Raw genomic sequence first — 21,552 nt, 5'->3', positions numbered from 1 at the left:
TCACCCATAGCCACTTCATAACTAATTGTCTCTGTAGAAACAGGCTCACACAGGAAGTTGTTAATGGGAAATAGATTTGTCTCTTTACAGTGATAAATCTGCTTCATTTGACAAATACATTACAGTTTGAGGTCTCTTGACTTTTTTAAGCATTAAAAGGGCAAAAAAGCACAAATCCTTTATTTTCTGTTGTGAACATTAGCTATGTTAGATACAATATCTATCTATCTAACATCTATCTATCTATCTATCTATCTATCTATCTATCTATCTGTCTGTTGTTCATTCGGTCTATCGTTCTATCTGCCTGTCGTTCTTTCTATCTTTCTATCTGTCTGTCTATCTATCTATCTATCTATCTATCTATCTGTCTGTCTGTCTGTCTGTCTGTCTGTCTGTCTGTCTGTCTGTCTGTCCGTCCGTCCGTCCGTCCGTCCGTCCGTCCGTCTATCTATCTGTTGTTCGTCTGTCTATCTGTCTGTCTGTCTATCTATCTACTGTATCTATTGTCCATCTGTCTGTCTATCATTCTATCATTCTGTCTGTCTATCATTCTATCGTTCTGTCTGTCTATCTGTCTGTCGTTCTATCTATCTTCCTGTCTGTCTGTCTGTCTGTCTGTGTGTCTATCTATCTATCTATCTATCTATCTATCTATCTATCTATCTATCTATCTATCTATCTATCTATCTATCATTCTGTCTGTCAGTCTATCTATCGTTCTGTCTATCTATCTACCTATCTATTGTCTGTCTGTCTATCATTCTGTCGTTCTATCTATCTATCATTCTGTCGTTCTATCTATCTATCTATCTATCTATCTATCTATCTATCATTCTGTCTGTCAGTCTATCTATGGTTCTGTCTATCTATCTATCTATCTATCTATCTGTCTGTCTGTCTGTCTGTCTGTCTGTCTGTCTATCTATCTATCTATCTATCTATCTATCTATCTATCTATCTATCTATCTATCTATCTATCTATCTGTCGTCTGTCTGTCTGTCTGTCTGTCTAAATTGAAAGCCTAATAGAAAATGAACAATTTTCTGAAAGTTAAACTACTACTATCAGGCCATATTTTGTACCCTGTTCGTAAAAAAGGTTTCTCTGGACGTTCAGCCAAGACAAATCAGTTAATCACCATTGGAACAGGCAAAGCTCTGGAGACTGGTGTAAGGCAGGACTTGCCCGGAGATGCTAGGTGGCATAGGGAGAAGCCACCGAGAGGCCACATTAAGTGGATTTTATGTATTTGGGTCATGTTTGAGCACACCTAATTTGTCATAAATGACTCTTCCTCTGTGTACAGATCATGATGAATGCTCCATGTATGGGACATGCAGCCAGACCTGCATGAACACCTATGGGTCATATCGCTGCAGCTGTACAGATGGGTACAGCCTGCAGCCGAACAGACGCTCCTGCATAGCCAAACACGGTAAGAGCATGATGAATTAATGACCGGGGATCTGCATAAGCCGCCTGAAATGTTGTCACGTCCTGATATTGTTCTTTCACAAGAGTGCACCGAGTTGAAACAAGGTGGATTATTACTCTGTGTGATAGGAATAAAATTAACTTACAGCAGCACAGCTCTGCTTTAAGCCATCTTTGGAGCTAGTAATTTTCTGACCTTGGAAAACATGTTCTAATGTGTGCTTCAGAAATATCCAGTGATGATTAGATGTTGCATGTATCTGAAACAAATTAATGCAGTTCTGCTCAGTGATAGCCACGCAAATAGGAGATTTGGCACACAGGGAAATTGTCAAAAGGGCTATGTTTCAAAACCTATACGATTTTGAGTCAATAATTCAATTACACAATCAGGGGTTTTGTATGTTAATTTCAGAAAGCTGGTTCAAAAGCCCTTTTCAGTTAATCCTTTTTTTTTTTTTTTTTATTTCCAAATTTTTGGAATGTTTATTTATTTTTTATTTATTTTTATTTTTTGAAGTTTCATGATTTTTTTAAAACTTTTTTTTTTGTATTATTTTAGTAAAGAAATCCTCAGTCCTCACCAATCCATTCATTTCATTAGATTGTTATAGGGAGGTTTGCCTTTTCCAAGTAAGGTATTTGTTAAAAAAAAAAAAAAAACTTTCAAAATTCACACATGAATCCAGACTAAACCATACAGTTCAGCCTCTCATTCCCATAAGAACCTGAAAATTGAGGCAGTTTGCTTTGGAGATTCCGCTACAGTCCTTATATCAGTGTTGCTGTGCCAAGGGACAGAAATAATGGAGCTATTGGTGGAAGATAAGCCAGACATTGAGGATTAAGTGGAGGCTGAGTTTTATGAAGAGCAGGGCCTGAAGGACAGCTATTCTCTGTCTTTATCAGGCCATGCCAATGATTACTTGCCTAATGGCACCTGCCTGTGAGAGTGTCTCCCCACCAGCCACAAATCCAATCAAGTTTATCATTAAATCAGCTGCTTTTGTAATAAGGGGGTTTTGTAGGGAAAACACTCACTACAATTCTAAATGGATTCTAATCCCTTTTGTAGACTGGCCATTTGTTTGGGCTCAGGTAATTGTAGTCGTTTTAATAAAAAGTGTGATTCAGTTTCAAACGTTCAATAGCTAGGATTTTTTTTTTTTTTTTTCTACAGCTGTGAGAATTATTATAAAATGAGAAAATGTGCTGCATATATTTGAATCTCACTGACTTAAAAGTGTTGTTATAACTTACTGGGACTATCTTGGAAATGATATGTGCCAATTTTATGCAGTCTGTCTTAGAAAATTCTCAGGACCCATTGTGTCATTTGCAGTCTTATGCATTTTGGTGCTGTAAACCCACCCCTGCATAAATGAATTAGGTTGATTACACACAATTCATGAATAAATTGTGTTGCAGCATGTGCTAGGTGTGAGGGCCTCAAAGGATGCCTCGTGCAAAGCATTTTGTGACCTAAAAAGATGATGCGTCCTTGTATTGGTGCAGTGCACTGAAACCGGTTTGCACGCGTTTTAAATTAAATGGAGATTACACCACTGTACGCTCGGTGGGAAATAGCTAGCAGGCAGCTGCGCACCTTGCTGCTGGATGCAGAATCTGTCCCGCGTTTAATCAATGTGACTGCTTTCCTATGAGGAATAAACTGAATATCATTACCCATAAACTTAACTGAACTCAGTGCTCACCCACATTAATATTAATTTAGCAGAAAGAGGTTGTTGCACTGGGATAACTATGAGGTTTCCATTAGATGTAAGTAAAAGCTCATGCATATATATTTCAATGAATCAACTTTCCCCCGGCCGTCTGACAGGTGCCAGCGGAGGATGACTTAGCCACTAGAAAGGTGAATGTTTAATAAGACTCCTAAAAATGAATATACTGCAAAAGAATTTAAAAGAAAGATGTTTTGGTGGTTTATTGTACATATTTTATGTTACCTTTCATTTATATTTATTTTTATACACACTCAATATATATATATATATATATATATATATATATATATGCACGCGCACACACACACACACACACACACATTCAGCATATATTGTATTATACAGTGTGAATATAATACCCACTTTCACTCTCGAAATACATTGCAAAACTGAATAGTAACATGAATGTCCTGCTGCATTTTGAAAATGGGTTTCTCTCCTAAGAGACATGCTTCTCAATTACCCGTGCCCTCTGCAGAAGCCTTTATTATCCTATCCCATTGAAAGCATGGAATGCCCAGGAAATGCCTTGGCCTCAAGCTGTCTTGTCACTATTTTCCCATCCATCTATTCCAGAGCCCGGTGAAAACCCTGCAGCGCTGCTGATTGGAGGCTCGGATAATATTATAATCACAGCCCTAAATGGATCCCGCCTGCAAACCCTCAAACAACTGGACTCAAATGGGACTCATGGCTTGGATTTCAACCACAAAGAAGAATCAGTATGCTGGGTCACATCCTCAGAGTCCTCCGGACAACTTCGGTGTGCCAGGATGAGGAAAGCAAGTGGCTTCACTAAAGAACAGGAAGTAAAGACTATCCAGAATCTCCACGGTATGGTTCAGAGTGTATGTTATACACTCGTGCTACATTGAGGTTATGGTGCAACAAAACTGATGCATTAATTTTGATGGATGATAAGACCAAGAGAGATGTCAAAATGTATGTTTGTGCACGATTCAGAATTTATTTTGGCTTTTAAATTCCAATTCAATACAGACAGGATGCAGAAATTGAATTCCAATTTAATGACAGAGAATTAAAACGTAATGAAATTTTAAAAAATGCAGTTTTTAATAAGGAATTTAATTTTTCAGAAGGAATTACTCACACATGTGTTAACATACACACAATATATGGGGTATATCCAGAACATATAAACAGTATTAATAATCATTATTTAAAAATACTACCTATAGAAATATAGATTTAATTTGTAAGGTATGCATTTTATTATATTTAATACATTCACTTTAATTTTGTGAGCCATGAAAAAAACGAAATTTCCTAGAATGCTCTAATTTATCCCAAAATAATGTGAAAAGATTGAAGGAATGTTTTTTGACTGTATTGAACGTATTTTGGAGAAATATGTCTATGACATCAAAATAAATTTATTAATGAAATATGTTTGTTGTTTGAATTTAGCAAACATCTAATTATTCCAATTCAGTTAAAATTCATGACCTGTAAGAGAGCTAATTCTGAATTTTGCCCAATCCTGGCACACTGAGTTTTATGTAAAGTACTAATGTGAAGTAAGAAATATAAAAGTTCAATAAGTTGTCCTTTTCTCATGAGACCTCATGTTCTCATTTTAAACAAAACTTTTAGTGTAATACGGAGTTCTGCTTGACTGCATAGTGCTTATCCATGCAAGCTGTATGGATGCTAACAGAGCTTATCATTTATTTATCACTACATGAAGTGCTTTATGTGCATTTGTGCAGTACATTCTGCAGTATGTATCCATTAAGATTCATTAAAAGATTCAAATTGAAAATGATTTATTACACATTTAAGTCTGTCTGTTAAGTCTGTTAGTTTTTGGTCTTGAATCAGAGAATAATAGCAAGCTCTCATTTCGGGATATTGATCCAAATAATAGCCTTTAAACCAAGAATTTATTCGTTACTTCATTTCTTCATGAACTGAAAGAAGCAAAGCATTTCGGTTCTAGCATATTTCAAGTCTAGTGCAGTGCATTAAAAGCCTCTAATGGAATCCAAGTTTATGATCTTGAAAAAAGTAAACAACTTGTAATAATATAACTTATTTTATGGGGCATAAAAATGTTTTGTTTTGTTCAATGTTCAGTAGACCATTTAGGAGCAGACGTCACGGTGAACGTGACGTACAAAATGTTCAGATTTGAGGGACAAGTTTATGTCATGTTTAGACTTATAACCAGGGTTAAGTTGTTCTACATCAGTGTTATTTACCTATAATTACCCTCTGATTTTAGGAATAACTTATGGGTAGGGTTATGAGTTCTGAATTTTTGGACAGGAATGTTGTTCCAGTATCAACAAAATATGTTGATCCAGGAACATGTCTTAGCAAAATCATGGTGACCCAGACATCACAGTTACATTACTGCAGCAGCGCGCACATTGTGGTGGCAGAAAAACAGTGGTAACAAGTGGAGGAAAAAATGCAAAATCCACAGAATAATAGAAAAAAAAAGTCTTGTAGTGTCTTTAGATGTCAGAATCAGAATGCAGAAAAGAGAGATCTTCATAAATACAGAATACCGTGGTCTAAGAAACCATTTTGAAACTAATGGTTTATGGTTGCAAGCCATTAAACAGACAGACTATTAAAGCATGAATTTTATGTAAACAATAGATTTACATATTCACATATGTTGCATAATGTATTATAGCATGAAATATTATTTAAATTTATAACATTTTTAATTCACAATTGACTTTTTTCTCACAATTGCGAATTTATGTCTCCCAATTTTGGCCTTGCAAATTTGAGGAAAAAAGGCAGAATATCAAGTTATATATCTTGCAACTCTGATTTTTCTTCTCAGAATTGTGAGATATAAACTTGAAATTACTTTTTTACTCTTTTATTCCGTGGCTTCCATAGACTTCTGTAGAACTGTCATTTTCTGCCACCAGGTAGGCTGCGCCCACAAAACACATCATCGTTGTTTGCAAGAACCCAAATGGTCTAGGGCAGGCATTTTTACTTTCATTTAAAAATAATAATAATAATAATAATAATAATAATATACAGTTTGTTTCACTTTTTCCTTCTATTATTTTTATTATGCTAGTTAATATGCTTGATTCATATGAAATTAAGCAATTTTTAAATTATATCTAAAATTAATAATATTGGGATAAAATTATATTTTATATAATATATAGGTATTATATATTATGCAAAAATATGCAGAGCAGAATTTGTTTCACACTGTATTCAAACTGGCACTAACAACATCGAACAATAGAAATTCTACTGAAACCATTGAAAGTAGCAATTATGCTATGTAGCCTCAGAATGTGCTTTCATGAATAAGGTTTTCATGAATATGAATAATTAGCAATTCCAAGAATGCCAAGAATTCTCAGTAACTAGTGAAGGACATACCATTAATGAAATGTTAAATTTATATATTAGCTTGGTTTGTGTGAATTGACACGTTTTCCTTTGTTCCAGATGTTGATCAGTTAGCCTTTGACTGGCTCACAGGAAACTTTTACTTTGTGGATCAAGCAAGCGACAGAATATTTGTTTGCAACCAGTATGGAGATACCTGTGTTACCGTGATAGACCTCGACCTGTTGAACCCTAAAGCAATCGCTCTGGATCCTCTAATGGGGTGAGTTGAAAATTTTTGACAAGGCCTTTGATGATCTAAATCCTCATCACAATATTTTAGGAAATCATTTCTCTGAATGTTTCTTGGCTGTACTGTTCCCAGAGCTAAATATTTACTCTTCTTTTCAACAACGTCTGGATCTGCATGATTGTGCTACGACTCCCGCAGTCAGGAGTGTCATTAGTATTCCACGATTTATCCAGCATCCCACAGTCTCGAACACCCTTGCAGAAATCTGCTTTACACGAATTTTGCTTTGCTTTGACACCACAAAGCCACATTTGAAACAAGGGGTGGTGGATCCCTCAAGTCAGCATGGTGATTGTGGAAATGTTTCGGGAGAAATGAGTAAAGGAACACAAAGAGTCCTCAAAGGAGAAAAGGGCAGCATGATTATTCTAGTTATTAGCTGCTAAAAGGAGCGCTGTGGTAATATTCCCGGCAAGCTTAGAATAGGAATTCAGGAGAGAGTTTGTCCCATTTATTCATGAGAGTGCAAGGACAGGCAGAGCATTCTGTTCTGGGTTTTTTAATGAGATGCCTTGTGCCCAGTGAACCTAAATTGTAGCGCCGGTGTTCAGTAATACTGAAGACTGCAAGGAGAGCCTAGGCCATCAATTTCGGTTCCGTTCTTCACTGTGTGGTTGTCATCTTTTTGTTTTCGTGCTGTGACTCTGACAAAAACGAAATCCTGACTACCCTGAATGAAGGCGTATTTTAAAGAAATGACAGCCATTTATCTCTCGGAGCCTAAATGCTGTTTTCTTTCTTCTGTGATCAGCAACACCCTCTGAGGTCTTTCAAAAACTTTCCAGAGAGTTTGAATGGAATGTACAGAGGAACGAATTTTCTAGAGTTGTGCTACTTTAGTGTTTGGCATTTTTGTGCTAAAGTGTGTTTTAGTGCAGACTGTATAAAGCAGAGAAGATCTATAGGAATAAAAATTAATTGTACCTGTACAACTAAAAGAGCCAGACTCATGTTTGTTCACTTTGAAACTTTTTTTTTTTTTTTTTTTAAATGTTTTGGCCATGTTTGTGGTGTTACCTGATTTGCATCAGGGTCATTCCATCTCAAATCAACCAAATTTCGGAAACTTCCCCTGCTCAAATTTTTGATTTTGTTAATATTTTTTTCTTTAGTAAGACAAACGTAAATAGTGATGAAAGCCAAAAAAATATACTGTATTTCAGATGTATATTTACTGAGTACTACACTTTGTAGAGGGGGGTCAAAATGACAATTTTCACCTGAGATTTGGAGCCAATTTACAGGGGTGTAAAAATGACTTTAGAAAGAAATTTTTACTTTTACACATAGATTGGTCTGTTAGTAGAATCTGTTGACTTTAGCAATCTTTGTTTCATTATATGGGTAGTATGAATGAAATTTGGACATACTACATGTTGTTACTATAACATAACCTACCAGTGTCAGTTGAGTTTCACTTCCATTCATAAATCCCCTCCAGTGGCCTCATGGGATAGTAAAGTGTCTAACGAATGCGCACTTCAGAATCTCGGCAGAAGTAGTAGGTCATCAGGGTACTTTTCACCTACTGTTTTCCGGACATATTACTCTTTTGGAATACTGTTTTTCACATACTATATAGTTAGGGAAGTATTCCATTTTGGATGCAGCATTGGTCTCGTATGCCGAAATAGCTGCCAGGAAACGTTGCAAATATGGCCTCCGAGTGAACAGACTTTGACAACCAGCAATTTCCTGATTTCTTTGTTCATTACGTGGTCCCATCGCGTTAACCCTAAGCTTATCTAGAGCATCCGCATCTCCATGATGTGCAGAACTTGTTCATGTTTCACCTGGTGGGCCACAGGGCAAATGAACAAAAGAACAACATTTGTGACCCGTGCTGGCAAAATGAGTCGGGATGCGCACATGCTAATTTCGAGCGACAGGCAAAACAAGTGAAAAATGTCAATTTTGGTTGAAATTGAGGTTTTCACAAAAATTAGTTAATTAAGCCCTTGTCTAGTGATCTCAGTGCTCTAAATAGCAATTAAACATCTAAAAGTATCTTTATTTGTACGTTTTCTGAGAGGAGTACTTTTCCTTTGTCCATGAAAGATGCAGTTTTTCTCTGCTCGCTTCTGGACGAATGGCGCTTCTCCTCAGAACAAGTTTGGTATCGTTGTGAAGCACAGCATTCCAACTTTGTGAATATTCATAGCGAATTCTGAACCAATGAAATGTGATTTTCAAACTCATGCTCATGTAAACAAAACAATCTTACTGGCACTGACTGACAGATCTCTATAGCGCACGCACAAAGATGCCACCATCCCGATATCCACAGAATTACAGTAGACTATTTTAAAAAATCTGGGCGCCTTGGCAAGTATTCACGCAAACATGATCTGTTATGTCTTAAGTTAACTGTTGGGGAAAAACATCTGATGTGTAACATTATATTAGATCCGTGCGATACAGTAGGTCCTAATATATAGGCTGTCTGATTCATTAATGTTAATCAAACAGTTGTGGAATCATGGGAAAAAAAAGTTGAATATATATTTTTTTCCCTATAGATATGGGTTTTGACTTGGTTTCTGCCAAATTTGGTTGTATTACCAGGGATTTTAAGGTTTGGTTGCTAGGTGATTTTTCTCAAAATTGACTTTGCTGACTCTATTGACTTCAAACAGGAGTAGCTAATTTTTTGTCGGATTCCAACAGATCATACAATCATTTGGAGGAATTTTAATAGAGAATGTGAAAATAGCAATAAATCATTTTTGAAAATTGCACAGATTTCACATTTGTTTGAAATCTTTTGTAATATTATAAATTATTATCCTTCCTGAATAAAGGTATTCATTTCTTAAGGTCTTTTTTATGAATTACAACTTGCATGAAAAAATATCAACACTTGGCAAGATACAGCGTTGTCTTGTTTTTGTAGCTTTGTTCAACTCTGTGAAGCTCTCTGTGTGCAGTACATATGCTGTAGGATACAGCTTTAGAAACATATGCTTCTGGTTTTGAGCTTTTCTCTTGGGTTCCCATACGTTTTTGAAAGATCCCCTTATTCACCTCGCAGTGCCGACCTTAAGCAGAAAATCCGGTTTAGGAAAAATCTTGAAGTTGGCCCTTTATTACCCTTATCAAACAAGCTCAACACTGTTCCTCCTCCTTTGACTATGAATGTGCCTTTTTGTGTCCTTTTATGGTTCATGACGAGCATGTAATTGTACCAACATAAATGCTTTTTTTTTTTTTTTTTTTTTTTTTTTAACACGCTCTTGGTGCGTTTACATGAACATAACCCACGGGAATGGCTCTCTCACATTTGTACATTCCCTTCAGTGCATCCAGCTAGTTTCCTCCCGGGATTGTGGGAGAGAAGCACAGCGGTTAAACCTCCAGGCTTCAGCAAAGTGCAGTTTACTACGTTACATATCTGTTCTGCTTTTTTGGTCCTCCTCCTGTAATTGGCGAGATGAGGTTGGAGCTGCTTGTGTGTGAGGGAGACTGCGGAAACACGGGAGGTCTGTCAGCCTGGAGCGGTGGAGTGAAAACAAAAGAAATTGGGGCGGCTTGTGATAGTGGCTCAGCATGAGGCGCAGTAGTTATGGAAAGAGTTCACGAAACACTAAGTGCCTAGTTTGTGGTTTTGATATATTTTTCCTTTCCTTTCCTATTGTTTTTTTCTTTTTTTCCTTTTTTTTTCAATTTCTCGCCCGCTTTCCAGAAGGAGCCTCCGTCCTCTTCTACGCATCTGGAGAGGCTTTATATAAAATGTAGCTTTCTAATTTGAAACAAAAATCCCAGAGTGGGAATAAGGCTGAACTTGGTTTAACCTCGCTTTTCAAAGTCTAACTTAAATTCCCCAAATCAATTTGAAAAAGCAGGGTGAAAGATTTGTTTTCCACCATAGTCAGTGGAGAGTGTGAAACTTGAATTTGATTCAGAGTAAAATGAAAACAGAGCTGAGTGCTAATCTTAATACATCCACTATTCCAACCCTCTTGTTTGGTAATCTGTCTTGGTGAAAGAAAAGGGAGGCATTTTCTGTTCACTATTCTCTACAGTAATGAAATTCCCCTGCGGTACGGTGTTTGGGTTGGACCATTGTGTCACCTCGGAGTGATTACTTAAAGTCGGGGTCTAAAGGTCTTAAACAGCAGATGAGATGTATGACCGGGTCAGATTGGTTCCCATTATGTTCTGTGGTTTGTCTGGGATTATTGAGTTTGTTATCAAAACCACCAAACAAATAAATATTGTTGATTTATCATTCTCTGGTCATTGTTATGTAGTATTAGAATGCAACTATTCCATTCACTGGAAGAATATCTAATGCATCCATGTCTCATGTGTTTTTATCATTATAATCAGATGTAGGAAGTATATACACAGTACAGTGAACAATGGGGGAAAAAGTTTGCTTGCCTCGAATACACAAACTCAGTCCTAGAGCACAGAGCAATTTACAGCATATGCACAAATTATGGATTTATTTTAAATTAAGCTTCATGGTGGTCCTCTCATTACCGTACTGTTTGTACAGTTTTGTTTGTGGGAGATATTTTAGACCTGTTGAACTTCAGTGTTAATTATTAAATGTATATTATTATTATTATTTATTTATTTTTTTTTTCGTCATCCGGGGCTTTTTGGGGGCCTTAACATGATCAAAAACTCTTGAAAATTGGTACACACATTGGAATCTGCAGCCATTAGGACGCCGCAGAAGCTGGTACCCGGGCGTGGCAGGGGGGCTCGATAGCGCCCCCTTGAACAGGGTCCAAAATCTTGGTCCATATATCAAACACACTTGCACGTATTAGTATGAAACTCGGTACACATATAGACCTCAACGGGGCCGAACAACTTTCGTGCTCTAAGTTATACGCCAGCCCAACAGGAAGTTGGCTATTACGAGTCGGCTATTACGAAAAACGCATGCTCTGGAATTTGATATATTCCTCCTAGGCGATTAATCCGATCACCACCAAACTCGGTCAGCATGAAGTCAAGACATTGATGATGCTAAATTGGCAGCGAATTTTTGATATCTCAAACGGTTTGGCCGTGGCGAGGCAACAAATTTATGGTGAGGGAAGGGAGACAGGATATGTGTTATAACTTCCGCATACATTGATTGATTTGGATGAAACTTCAGCTGTGTGTTTGTTGTAGGTGTCCAATCACATGGATGTGACTATTGTGAGTTAAAGTTATAGCGCCACCAACTGGCAGCAGGAAGTGTGTCACTTTCAAAAGTGCTTTGAATCACCCTCTTATTTTTATTTGCTTCAAACTTCATCAGAATAATTGTCAAAACATGGCAGATGTAGACCTTTGAAAAGAATCGTGATATCTCAAACACTGTTGCCATGGCAATGCATCAAACTTTACTATTCGTTTTGGATGCTTTTGAGACTCTTAGCATGGTTCAAATGACTTGAAACTTAATACACACATCCGAGATGTCAACCAGTAGACATGGACAAAAGCCTAGAAACGGGCAGTGAGGAGGTCCTCTATAGCACCACTTTTTGACAAAAGTGTGTGTGTGTGTGTGTGTGTGTGTGTGTGTCTGTTTGTGTGTGTCTGTCTCCCTCTGTGTGTGTGTAGGCATAGAACCAGTTCATTTGTAGTGCACTGACTATGTAGTTTGATATAATTAGTTTAATCATTTTGTTAATAGTAACGTAAAAGACCTTAAGATAAATTCATATGGACGTATAACATTTTTAACTGCTAATGATAACTTTTAGTTAGTATCATTGAATGTATATATTAAGAGATTATCAAAGACTAATTTCTGTCACAGTATAAATTTTATTCTTATTGTTTAAAATGATATTGAATCATCTCCAACTGGTTCTTAAATCTCACTCTGCCTCTCTCTCTGTGTGTGTGTGTGTGTGTGTGTGTGTGTGTGTGTGTGTGTCATGTTAAGTGTGTGTGTGTTGGGGGGGTGGCGTAATGGTTTAGAAAAATATATAAAAAAAAATGATGCATGATTAGGGACTCAAGTACATGAGCATGAACCACAAACAGCTTTACGTGTGGCACAGACTAGATTTTATTAACTACTAAACACTTAGACTAATTTAACATACACACACATACATACAGTTTAGCAATGGAAAGAGAGCTGAAGCAGAATTCAGGAAAGCAAGAAGTTCGAAATTCAGCATATCAACAGCCTTGAGCAAACCATCAGTTTCTTAGTTCTAACACACCCTCCTTTAAAAGGGGTAGGGGATACTTAATGTATCAAATAATGAGACTAAGTTTGACACTTGCATGTCTCCCCCATTTGAATAAAAGTGTCCTCAATTTGTTGAGGCTCCAATTGATCTTTGCTGAAGTTGTTTTGATGAGAGAGAACCAGTGTGAGTAAGTTTTGAGGCTGCAGCCTGGCACAAACTTAGGGGTCCTTAGAAGACTTGTACCTCAGCATCATCTTCATGTCAGAATTTCTCAAAATCAGTGTGATCGTGATCTTTTAGTGTGTGAGGATGTCACACTCTCGAGAAGTGAGTGAGCCAATAAGGAGTTGTACATTTGGAGGGAAAGTTCATGATATTTTGTCTTCTAGCAGGGTGTTTTGCCTATGAAATTAGATTGGGTGCTAAGAGAAGAAATTTCAAGATTCTTATAATATTATTACATACCATAGTTAGAAAAAATGTAATGTAAATGAACACAGGAAATTCAAGGTTGCAGCTCATAGATACCAAACATGCTATACATGTGATCTTGTTGCAATTCCGAATCATTCCTTCAAAAATGTTTTAAATAATACATACGCAAACTGATATAAAAGGAAAATCATGAGAAAGGAAAATTGGATACATGTTTATACATTTGGTAATATATAGAATATATAGAATTAAAAGGGTTTATTTGTGTGTTAAGTGTAAAGTGAATGAAGTGAGAGTAAAGCTTGCTGATGTACCTCTGCTACTATGGTTTGCCTGGTTCTGCATGTAAGTGTTAGCAGTGGTTAGAACTCTACCTCATGGTTTGCTTGTTGGGTAAGGGGTATTGTGGATTATTTGTTTTAAATATAACAAATAATTGTGTCTGCCTCAGGCATATTATATTATATTATATTATATTATATTATATTATATTATATTATATTATATTATATTATATTATATTATATTATATTATGTATTTAATAATAAAGAAATGTAATGTATTTTACACTACTAATGTAAAGTTTTCAAAATAAGTTTCTTGTGCTCACCAAGGTGCATTTACTGTGTTTGATGAAAAAACACAGTAAAAACTGTAATTTTGTAAAATATTATTACAATTTGAAATATATTGCATGTTCTTTATCTTAATATATATTCCTGTGACTGCAAAGCAGTCCTCAGTGTCACATGATCCTTCAGAAATTATTTTAATATGCTGATTTGGAGCTTAAAAACAAACAAACAAACAAACAAACAAAAAACTTATTATTACAGTTGTGCTGCTTAATATTTGAGTGGAAACTGTGATACATTTTTTCAGGATTCTTTGATGAATAGAACGCAGAAATAGTGATAGAAGTGAAATATAAATCTTTTTTAACATTACACATTTTTACTGTCACTTTTGATCAATTTAATGCATCCTTGCTAATTAAAAGTATTATTTTCTTAAACAAAAATCACACTGACCCCAGGCTTTTGAACGATAGTTTATATTATTTATTATTTATATTATGTAATGTATTTATTTCGTTATTTTAAATTGCTTGTTACTTAACTCTTGCAGGATGTGTGATTTAAACATTGGAGCTTGCCAAACTGAAAATGTGCTTCAGTGTGTCAGTGAACGGACTGTAGGCGGACTGAGGTTGGGTTTTTTTTTATCCAAGAACAGCTTTTAACATAACAGAACAATGCTGTTAATGTTTTTTTCATGGTATGAATTGTTCTTTTTTTTTATGGAACAATGTAGAATTGATTTCTGTATTGAGGTCTGAACTGTCTGAAGGAGAAAAAAAAAATCTAGCTAAGGAACACAGAACAAGCAAAACACACCACAGTGTACTGGAACTTTGTACTGTATGTGTTACAGGAGCCAATTATTTTTTATTGTTAGCAGTCAGGAAAGCATCACTGTTACAAGGTTCAATTATTTCTAGCATTCAAAAAACAAAAGATTTGAAGAAGGTCAAGAATCAGAAACCTTTTTGTTTCTGCATCTTTTACTAATATTCTAATCAGCTAAAAGTCTGACTTTGAAACATTTAATGAGTTCTGCGACTTCAGTCCCCAAGGGACAAATCAAATGACTTACAAGGAAAGGTTGATATTGCGCTGCAAAGAATTCTGGATAACAACAGACTACGAGATGGATCTGCCATGATAAAAAGCTCCTTACAGTGAAGTTTTTAATTTCCTTTATGTTTTATGTTTGCTTCTCTGGAGCAATTAAGCACTCAGGGACCTCTGGCTACATCTGAACTCTTTCCTTGTTAGATTCCTAATTAAATGATGTGTTTGCAGTATCAGCCACTAGGTATCTGATGTTGTTAGAGCTAGAACACTCAGTCTAGCACACTTTGCATTCACTGGTAGACTTTTTGTAGCTTTTTGTAGCTTGGTCATCTACCTTAATAATTAATTTGCATACACAAAGGGCAAAAAAGGAATATTTTTGTGCAGGGCTACTGTAATTGAAATACTTCAAAGGAAGACGGTGTCATTTAGTAAATGCATTTATGCATGTCACTAATGAGATCTTGCTTTAATTGGCGACATGTTTTTTGGGTGGAAACAAAAAGAAAGTCTTATAGGAATAACCAGTGATGGAAAAAACACTACTCATGAAATCTTTTTGTATTGTGTGTCAAAGTAATGGGTACTTAAATAACATTTCTGTCATTATTTACTAAACCTCATGACGTCCCAAACCTGTACCATATGCTTGAGCTCATACGTATGGAAAAGTCTTATGAGTTTGGAATGACATGAGGGTGAGTATATAATGATAGAAGTTTCATTTCTGGGTGAGCTCAGTATGTTTTTAACAATGACCTATTATGTTTTTTTTACATTGTAATGTTTAGGGCCACCCCCAACTAAAGATGTTTCTAGTTGACTAGTAGTTATTCATTTAAGCCATTAGTCAACTAATTGCCTATTCCGCTCAAGCATACACATAAAGCTTGCTGCAAAGCACCTGCAAAAGTAATGATTATGAATGTGTCGGGGGGAAAAAGCAAGAAGACATTTTGATTGTTTATTAATAAACTAGTGTTTTCTGAGTCAGTGTCGGCTGCAGAGATGTTCTCCACAGTACTGTATATTAGACGCTCCTTTCGAGAGATATGTACCTTCCATGAGGATTACATTACATTTTTTGTGACACGCTCCAGTTCACGGAGACTGAGACGGCAGAAAGCGCATCCTGTTTGTTTTCTTTATTTTACAAAAGCACAACGATTAGTTGTTTTGTGAGTTTACATAAATAAAAGTAGAGAGTTTCGAATGATGTATTACTCTTATCTGTATGTCCAAAATGACGGAGTATTTTAAGTTGTTTCCGCTGTTATCAGGAAACAGTGCAAGTGATCATGTCGGCGCTTCCATGTCATGCAGTAAGCACACTAATACTTTATCTTCCACACTCCGCACAAACACTTAGATATGCGCATAATAATAGCGCACATTTATCTAGGTTAATGTTAACATTAGAGCGAGTAGCCATCAGTGTTAATTTCGTTGACGAATAATTTTCGTCATAATTTTCGTCAACAACATTTTTTCACAAACGAAAATGAGACGATGACTACATAAAAATGTGTTTTGATTGACTAAATCTATGACTAAAATCTACTCTAATTTTCATCAACGAATAAAAACGAGACGAAAATGATAGAGAGGGTATTTTACAGGTACAAGGGTTATTATAGTTAACTAAACTTAAAACCATAAAAAATCTTCATTACTTGAAATAAACGTTAACCGAAATAAAATAAATATATATAAAAATTTAAACTTATTTTATTTCATCTAGTTTCCAAGCTTTAGCTTAACACCTGATGTACTAAAATAACTAAAACAGAAATAAAAAACAGACTATATAGACATTTAAAAGCAAAAAGTACTGTTTTTGAACTGTTTCTGGGAATGTACATCACAGTATTCCACATTTAAATAATTCCCACCCAAAGCATATGCAAAATAAAGGGGATGAAACCTGGTTGAGTTGCTTTAGTACTGCGTTGTCGCCATGTCCAAGATACGCTGTTTTTCATCCCGGGTCTAACTCCGTTATGGTAAGGGGTGTATCATTTCCAAAACATGCTTGAAACAGTTGACCAATCACAACACACTGATTCAGCTGACCTATCAGAGTACATTGCACTTTTCGGAAAGAAGGAGCTTCATAGAGACATGAACTAAACAAAGCATTACTGACAGACCGGGAAGAGAGGTGATGCAACAATGTAAAATATGTGAAAAGAAAAGGTGTTTTTTGAACATTCAAGCATTAAAACTATCCTAGTAGACCCCAAAAACAAAATCAATACTTTGTAAAAGGGCATAATAGGTTCTCTTTAAAGAAAATTGTGCTTTTCTTTCATGATCTCTTGCAGGATGCTCTTTTTCACTGATTACGGGAATATAGCCAAACTGGAGCGCTGCAACATGGATGGCACTAACAGAACACGACTTGTGGATTATAAGGTTGAGCGGCCGACTGCAGTGGCTTTGGACCTTGTGAAGAAGTTGGTGTACTGGGCAGACGCATATCTGGATTACATTGAGATGGTGGATTATAACGGGAAAAACAGACACACTATCATCCAGGGATATCAAGTGAGTTATTTTTAATACATTTTTTTGACTTTGTGATTTATTTTACAGCCTTACACAACTGTTCAAAAGTTTAGGGTCAGTAAGACTTTTTAAAGTTTTTGGAAGAAGTCTCTAATGCTCTTCAAGGCGACATTTATTTGACCAAAAGTACAGTAAAAACAGTAATATTGTGAAATGTAATTATATATATATATATATATATATATATTCTCCACACAGTTCTCCACACAGATTTCCATCATTTTTATGTTGGTCATGCAAATTTTCCACCTCCACCAACAAAAAGCTGCTTGGTTTAAAAGTAACTCCTGTGTGAGCTGCAATGCTGCATTATTGACAATGAACATTGAACCTTTTTTGCTCACAAAATCTTGCAGAAATTCCACTAATGATGACCTGTAACGTTTGAGTTTTGTTCTGTTTAGCTGTTCATGTTTAGAGTTTGTTTTTCATTGGTCACTTGTTCTTCTTTGTTCTCAGTTTCCCGCCACTTGTTTGTATCCATGGTTTCTGACTTGATTAGTGTTTGAGTTCAGCTGTGTCTCGTTAATTAGCTCCTCAGTTCTGTGTATTTAAGCCCTGTGTTTGTTCAGTTCAGTTGTCAGTTCTCTGTTATGCATACATTGTTGTTTTGTTCAGTTTATCCTGTAATCCAGAGTTTCTTTATTAAGTACCTGTTACTGCTGCATTTAGATCCTGCATTCTCTACTTTGATTTCAACCACGTGTTACATGACCACACTTTAATACTAGATTTTGAAAATAAAAGGTTTTGTTTAGGTAGCTGAGCTCTTAATATTGAAATGTGACTCAGACAGTTACTGTACTTGTTATATGCATACTCACCAATGGTGATGTGAAGGGAAGTAGAATGTTGTTTGTCTGTCGGGTGCAAGACTTTAATCATCCCTGCTAGGGGAAAAGACAGAAACCAACACAGTTGCACACAGATTGATTTCAGGTATTAATTGGTTATGGCATTTATACCCAGCAGCTACTGTATCTGTGTGGCTTGATCTGCGTTTTAATTTCTCAAGCTAGTTCTTGCATTAATTAGTTTAAATGAACACATGGGCTACAGAAGCAGATTCACCATTTGAATATTTTACCTGAAGTGCACTTACGAGGACAGTAATTAGGGATCATTATTATTCAAAAGTGGACCTCAGCTAAACAACCCAAAGATCTTCTCGCTGTCGGAAAGTGTAGAAGGCCACGTACAAAGAGCAGCAGATTATCGTTTGCAGGCAGGTGTGGGTGCATTTGGTTTAATGGTGCTTTTAAATGCGAGCCACGACGTATTGAAGAGAGGTTGCTAACACATTTAATTTCAATCGCAAATTAAGGTGAGATTTTGCAGGGCCTGGAGACTGTATCTTCCATTTTTAATGTCATTGTTTTTCTGAGGGGTTCTTTATTATGTGATGACACCTTTTTATTTAGTCACCCTTCCAGATGAACCCTTATTTTTATTTAAAGCATGGCTTGTTCATAGGTTACTGACACTCCACTGCGTTCAACTGTATTCAGTGTTGTGCCATTTATCTGGCTCTAGCAAACAAATGTTGCTCAAAACTTTAGTTTTAAATGATTTAAAAATAGGTAGCCTGTTTTCACCTGAGTTTCAAAAAAAAAAAAAAAAAAAAAAGTTTAATTGTGATTTTATTTCTAGAAGGATCATGTGATACTGAAGACTGGAGTAATGGCTGCTGAAAATCCAGCTTTGCCATTTCAGAAATTTTAAAACATATTACAATTGAAAATATTCAAATTTGAATAATATTTTACAGTATTTCAGTTTTACTTTATATTTGATCAAATAAATGCAGCCTTGGTGAGCATTAGAGGCTTTTTTCATTGTACTGACCCCAAACTTTTGAATAGTTGACTTTATTTTTCACAGTAGTAACTTTACTTTTCTCAATCATGACTCAATCTCAAGGTCAAATACAACGTGACTTATGTTACAATGTGTCTGTATATCTCACAATGTGACTTTTTTCTCTTTTTTAAACTTGATCTTGATTTTGAATTTTTTGTTTGTTTGTTTTGTTTTTCTTTGTGTGGAAACATGCTTTCATATGATATTATTATGAAATTGTCATATTTAATGTGATTGACATCTGTGAGACACATACATCTACTAAAATTGATCTCAAATTTATTAAAAAGACCAGTTAATTAAAAGTAATTTCAATAATTTAAAATCCTTTTTTTTTTTTTTTTTTTTTTTTTTGAATAGGGGAAACTGGAGTTTCTAAACTTGCCCTGGAGTACTAGTTGTATACCTGACTATAAATGAGAATAGCATTATGAGCCACACTATTTTACCTTCTGCAGTAAAGGAAAGCGATGAATGATCTCCCTGTGGGTTTAGGTGAAGCACAATGCACATTTTAATATTTGTGTATTTGTGGGCAGGGTTCAGTGGTCCCAGTCTGCTCCTGTCACATAGACGTTGGTTGCAGAGGTAACATGTAGGCTAGAATCACTGCACAGAATGGAGGTGTCCCCAGAGAAACACATGCACTCTGGTTGACCCTGCTCAAACTTCCTGAACTGCCTGAATGCATATCAACACCATTCAGTTCACCTTCAGCTTATCTGAAAATCTGCACCCTTTATTCAGTAATAAAGATTATGGGTGTTACCAGGTCAAATTAAGTCTAATAACAGCTTTAGCTAATGGCTAATTTGATAGTTGAATCAAAGGGAAATATCAAGGACTGTATCTGTGCTGTTCTGCTTTTTGTTGAGCTTGCAATGTAATATTTACCTAACTAAATAACTTCTCAGCCTTTGAATCAACCTGAAATAGTCAGTGCTCCTTTTTCTAGGTGGCCCACCTGCATGGATTAGCTGTCTTTGAGGACTACTTGTATGCAACTCGCTCTGAACCCTCCAGTGGAGCAGTGGTAGACATCTTACGGATAAATCGCTTTAATGTCACAGACCCGGAGACGCTAACCAGCATAGGAAATGCAAAAACGATACGGGTTTACCACAAGCTCAGTCAACCAAAAGGTAAAGTATGAGTGGTAACACTTTATTTTAGTGTTCAATTCTCACTTTTAACTAGTTGCCTATTAGCTTGCATATTACTAGGATATTGGCTGAGTAGTAGTACTTATAAAGCACATATTAATGCCTTATTCTGCATGACCATATTCTACATCCCTTAATCCTACCCAATACCTAAACTTAAATGCTACAAAAACTACCTTACTAACTATTAATAACCACTAAATTAGGAGTTTATTGAGGCAAAGGTTGGTAGTTAATAGTGAATATGTGTTGCCCATACTGAAGTGTTACCGTATGAGTTGTGCTGTTTTAAATTGCCTGATTATAGCTAACAACATGTCTGTTTGGTTAATCGGTTATTATTCTGCATTATACACGTCACTCTTTGGTTTTTGTTTTAGTTTGTAATTGGGAACATAATAATAATAATAATAATAATAATAATTTTTTTTTATTTAAAGTGTATTTTAAATATTAATTTTATTAATATTGTTAATTTTTGCAATGTTGAAAACATATTCCAATATTTATAATATTATTATTTTAATAAATGATTAAGAATGTATTGTATATGTAGATATGAATATGCTAATTGCGAATGTGACACCAGTGTCCTCTCCTCAGTCAAGGGCCATGCGTGTGAAGTTGACCCTTATGGTAAACCAGGAGGATGCTCACACATCTGCCTTCTCAGCGGGAGCTACAAATCCCGGAGCTGCCGCTGTCGTACCGGATTCAGCCTGGGAAGTGATGGGCAGTCCTGCAAAAGTCAGTCCACCATAGCTCACTGTCTTTCTTTTGTTCATTGTTGCTGTTCTAAAGTGTTTTTTTCTTAAATAATAAGATTAATAATAATAATTAGGGCTGTCAGTTTGAAATTTAACCCTGTAAGGCCTGATATATGATATATTTGTGTGAA

At 35.8% G+C, this 21,552-nt stretch overlaps 1 protein-coding gene across 10 annotated transcripts in view; it reads left to right on the top strand.

Moving 5' to 3' along the window:
* lrp1bb (low density lipoprotein receptor-related protein 1Bb) overlaps positions 1-21,552 on the top strand; it is a 308,080-nt gene that overhangs the window by 131,354 nt on the left and 155,174 nt on the right. For all 10 annotated transcript variants that reach the window (XR_007931607.1, XM_051905644.1, XM_051905648.1 and 7 more), the window contains 6 exons: positions 1,311-1,439; positions 3,763-4,020; positions 6,643-6,805; positions 17,388-17,610; positions 20,447-20,633; positions 21,258-21,401. Coding sequence is in view for 9 of the 10 variants with exons in the window: in XM_051905644.1 (XP_051761604.1) it covers positions 1,311-1,439; positions 3,763-4,020; positions 6,643-6,805; positions 17,388-17,610; positions 20,447-20,633; positions 21,258-21,401 (1,104 nt within the window). In the remaining variant the exon portion in view is untranslated. The remainder of the gene's footprint in view (positions 1-1,310; positions 1,440-3,762; positions 4,021-6,642; positions 6,806-17,387; positions 17,611-20,446; positions 20,634-21,257; positions 21,402-21,552) is intronic.

Source organism: Ctenopharyngodon idella, chromosome 9, assembly GCF_019924925.1.
Source record: "Ctenopharyngodon idella isolate HZGC_01 chromosome 9, HZGC01, whole genome shotgun sequence".
NCBI lineage: Eukaryota > Metazoa > Chordata > Actinopteri > Cypriniformes > Xenocyprididae > Ctenopharyngodon > Ctenopharyngodon idella.
This window is presented reverse-complemented; position numbering and strand designations above follow the sequence as displayed.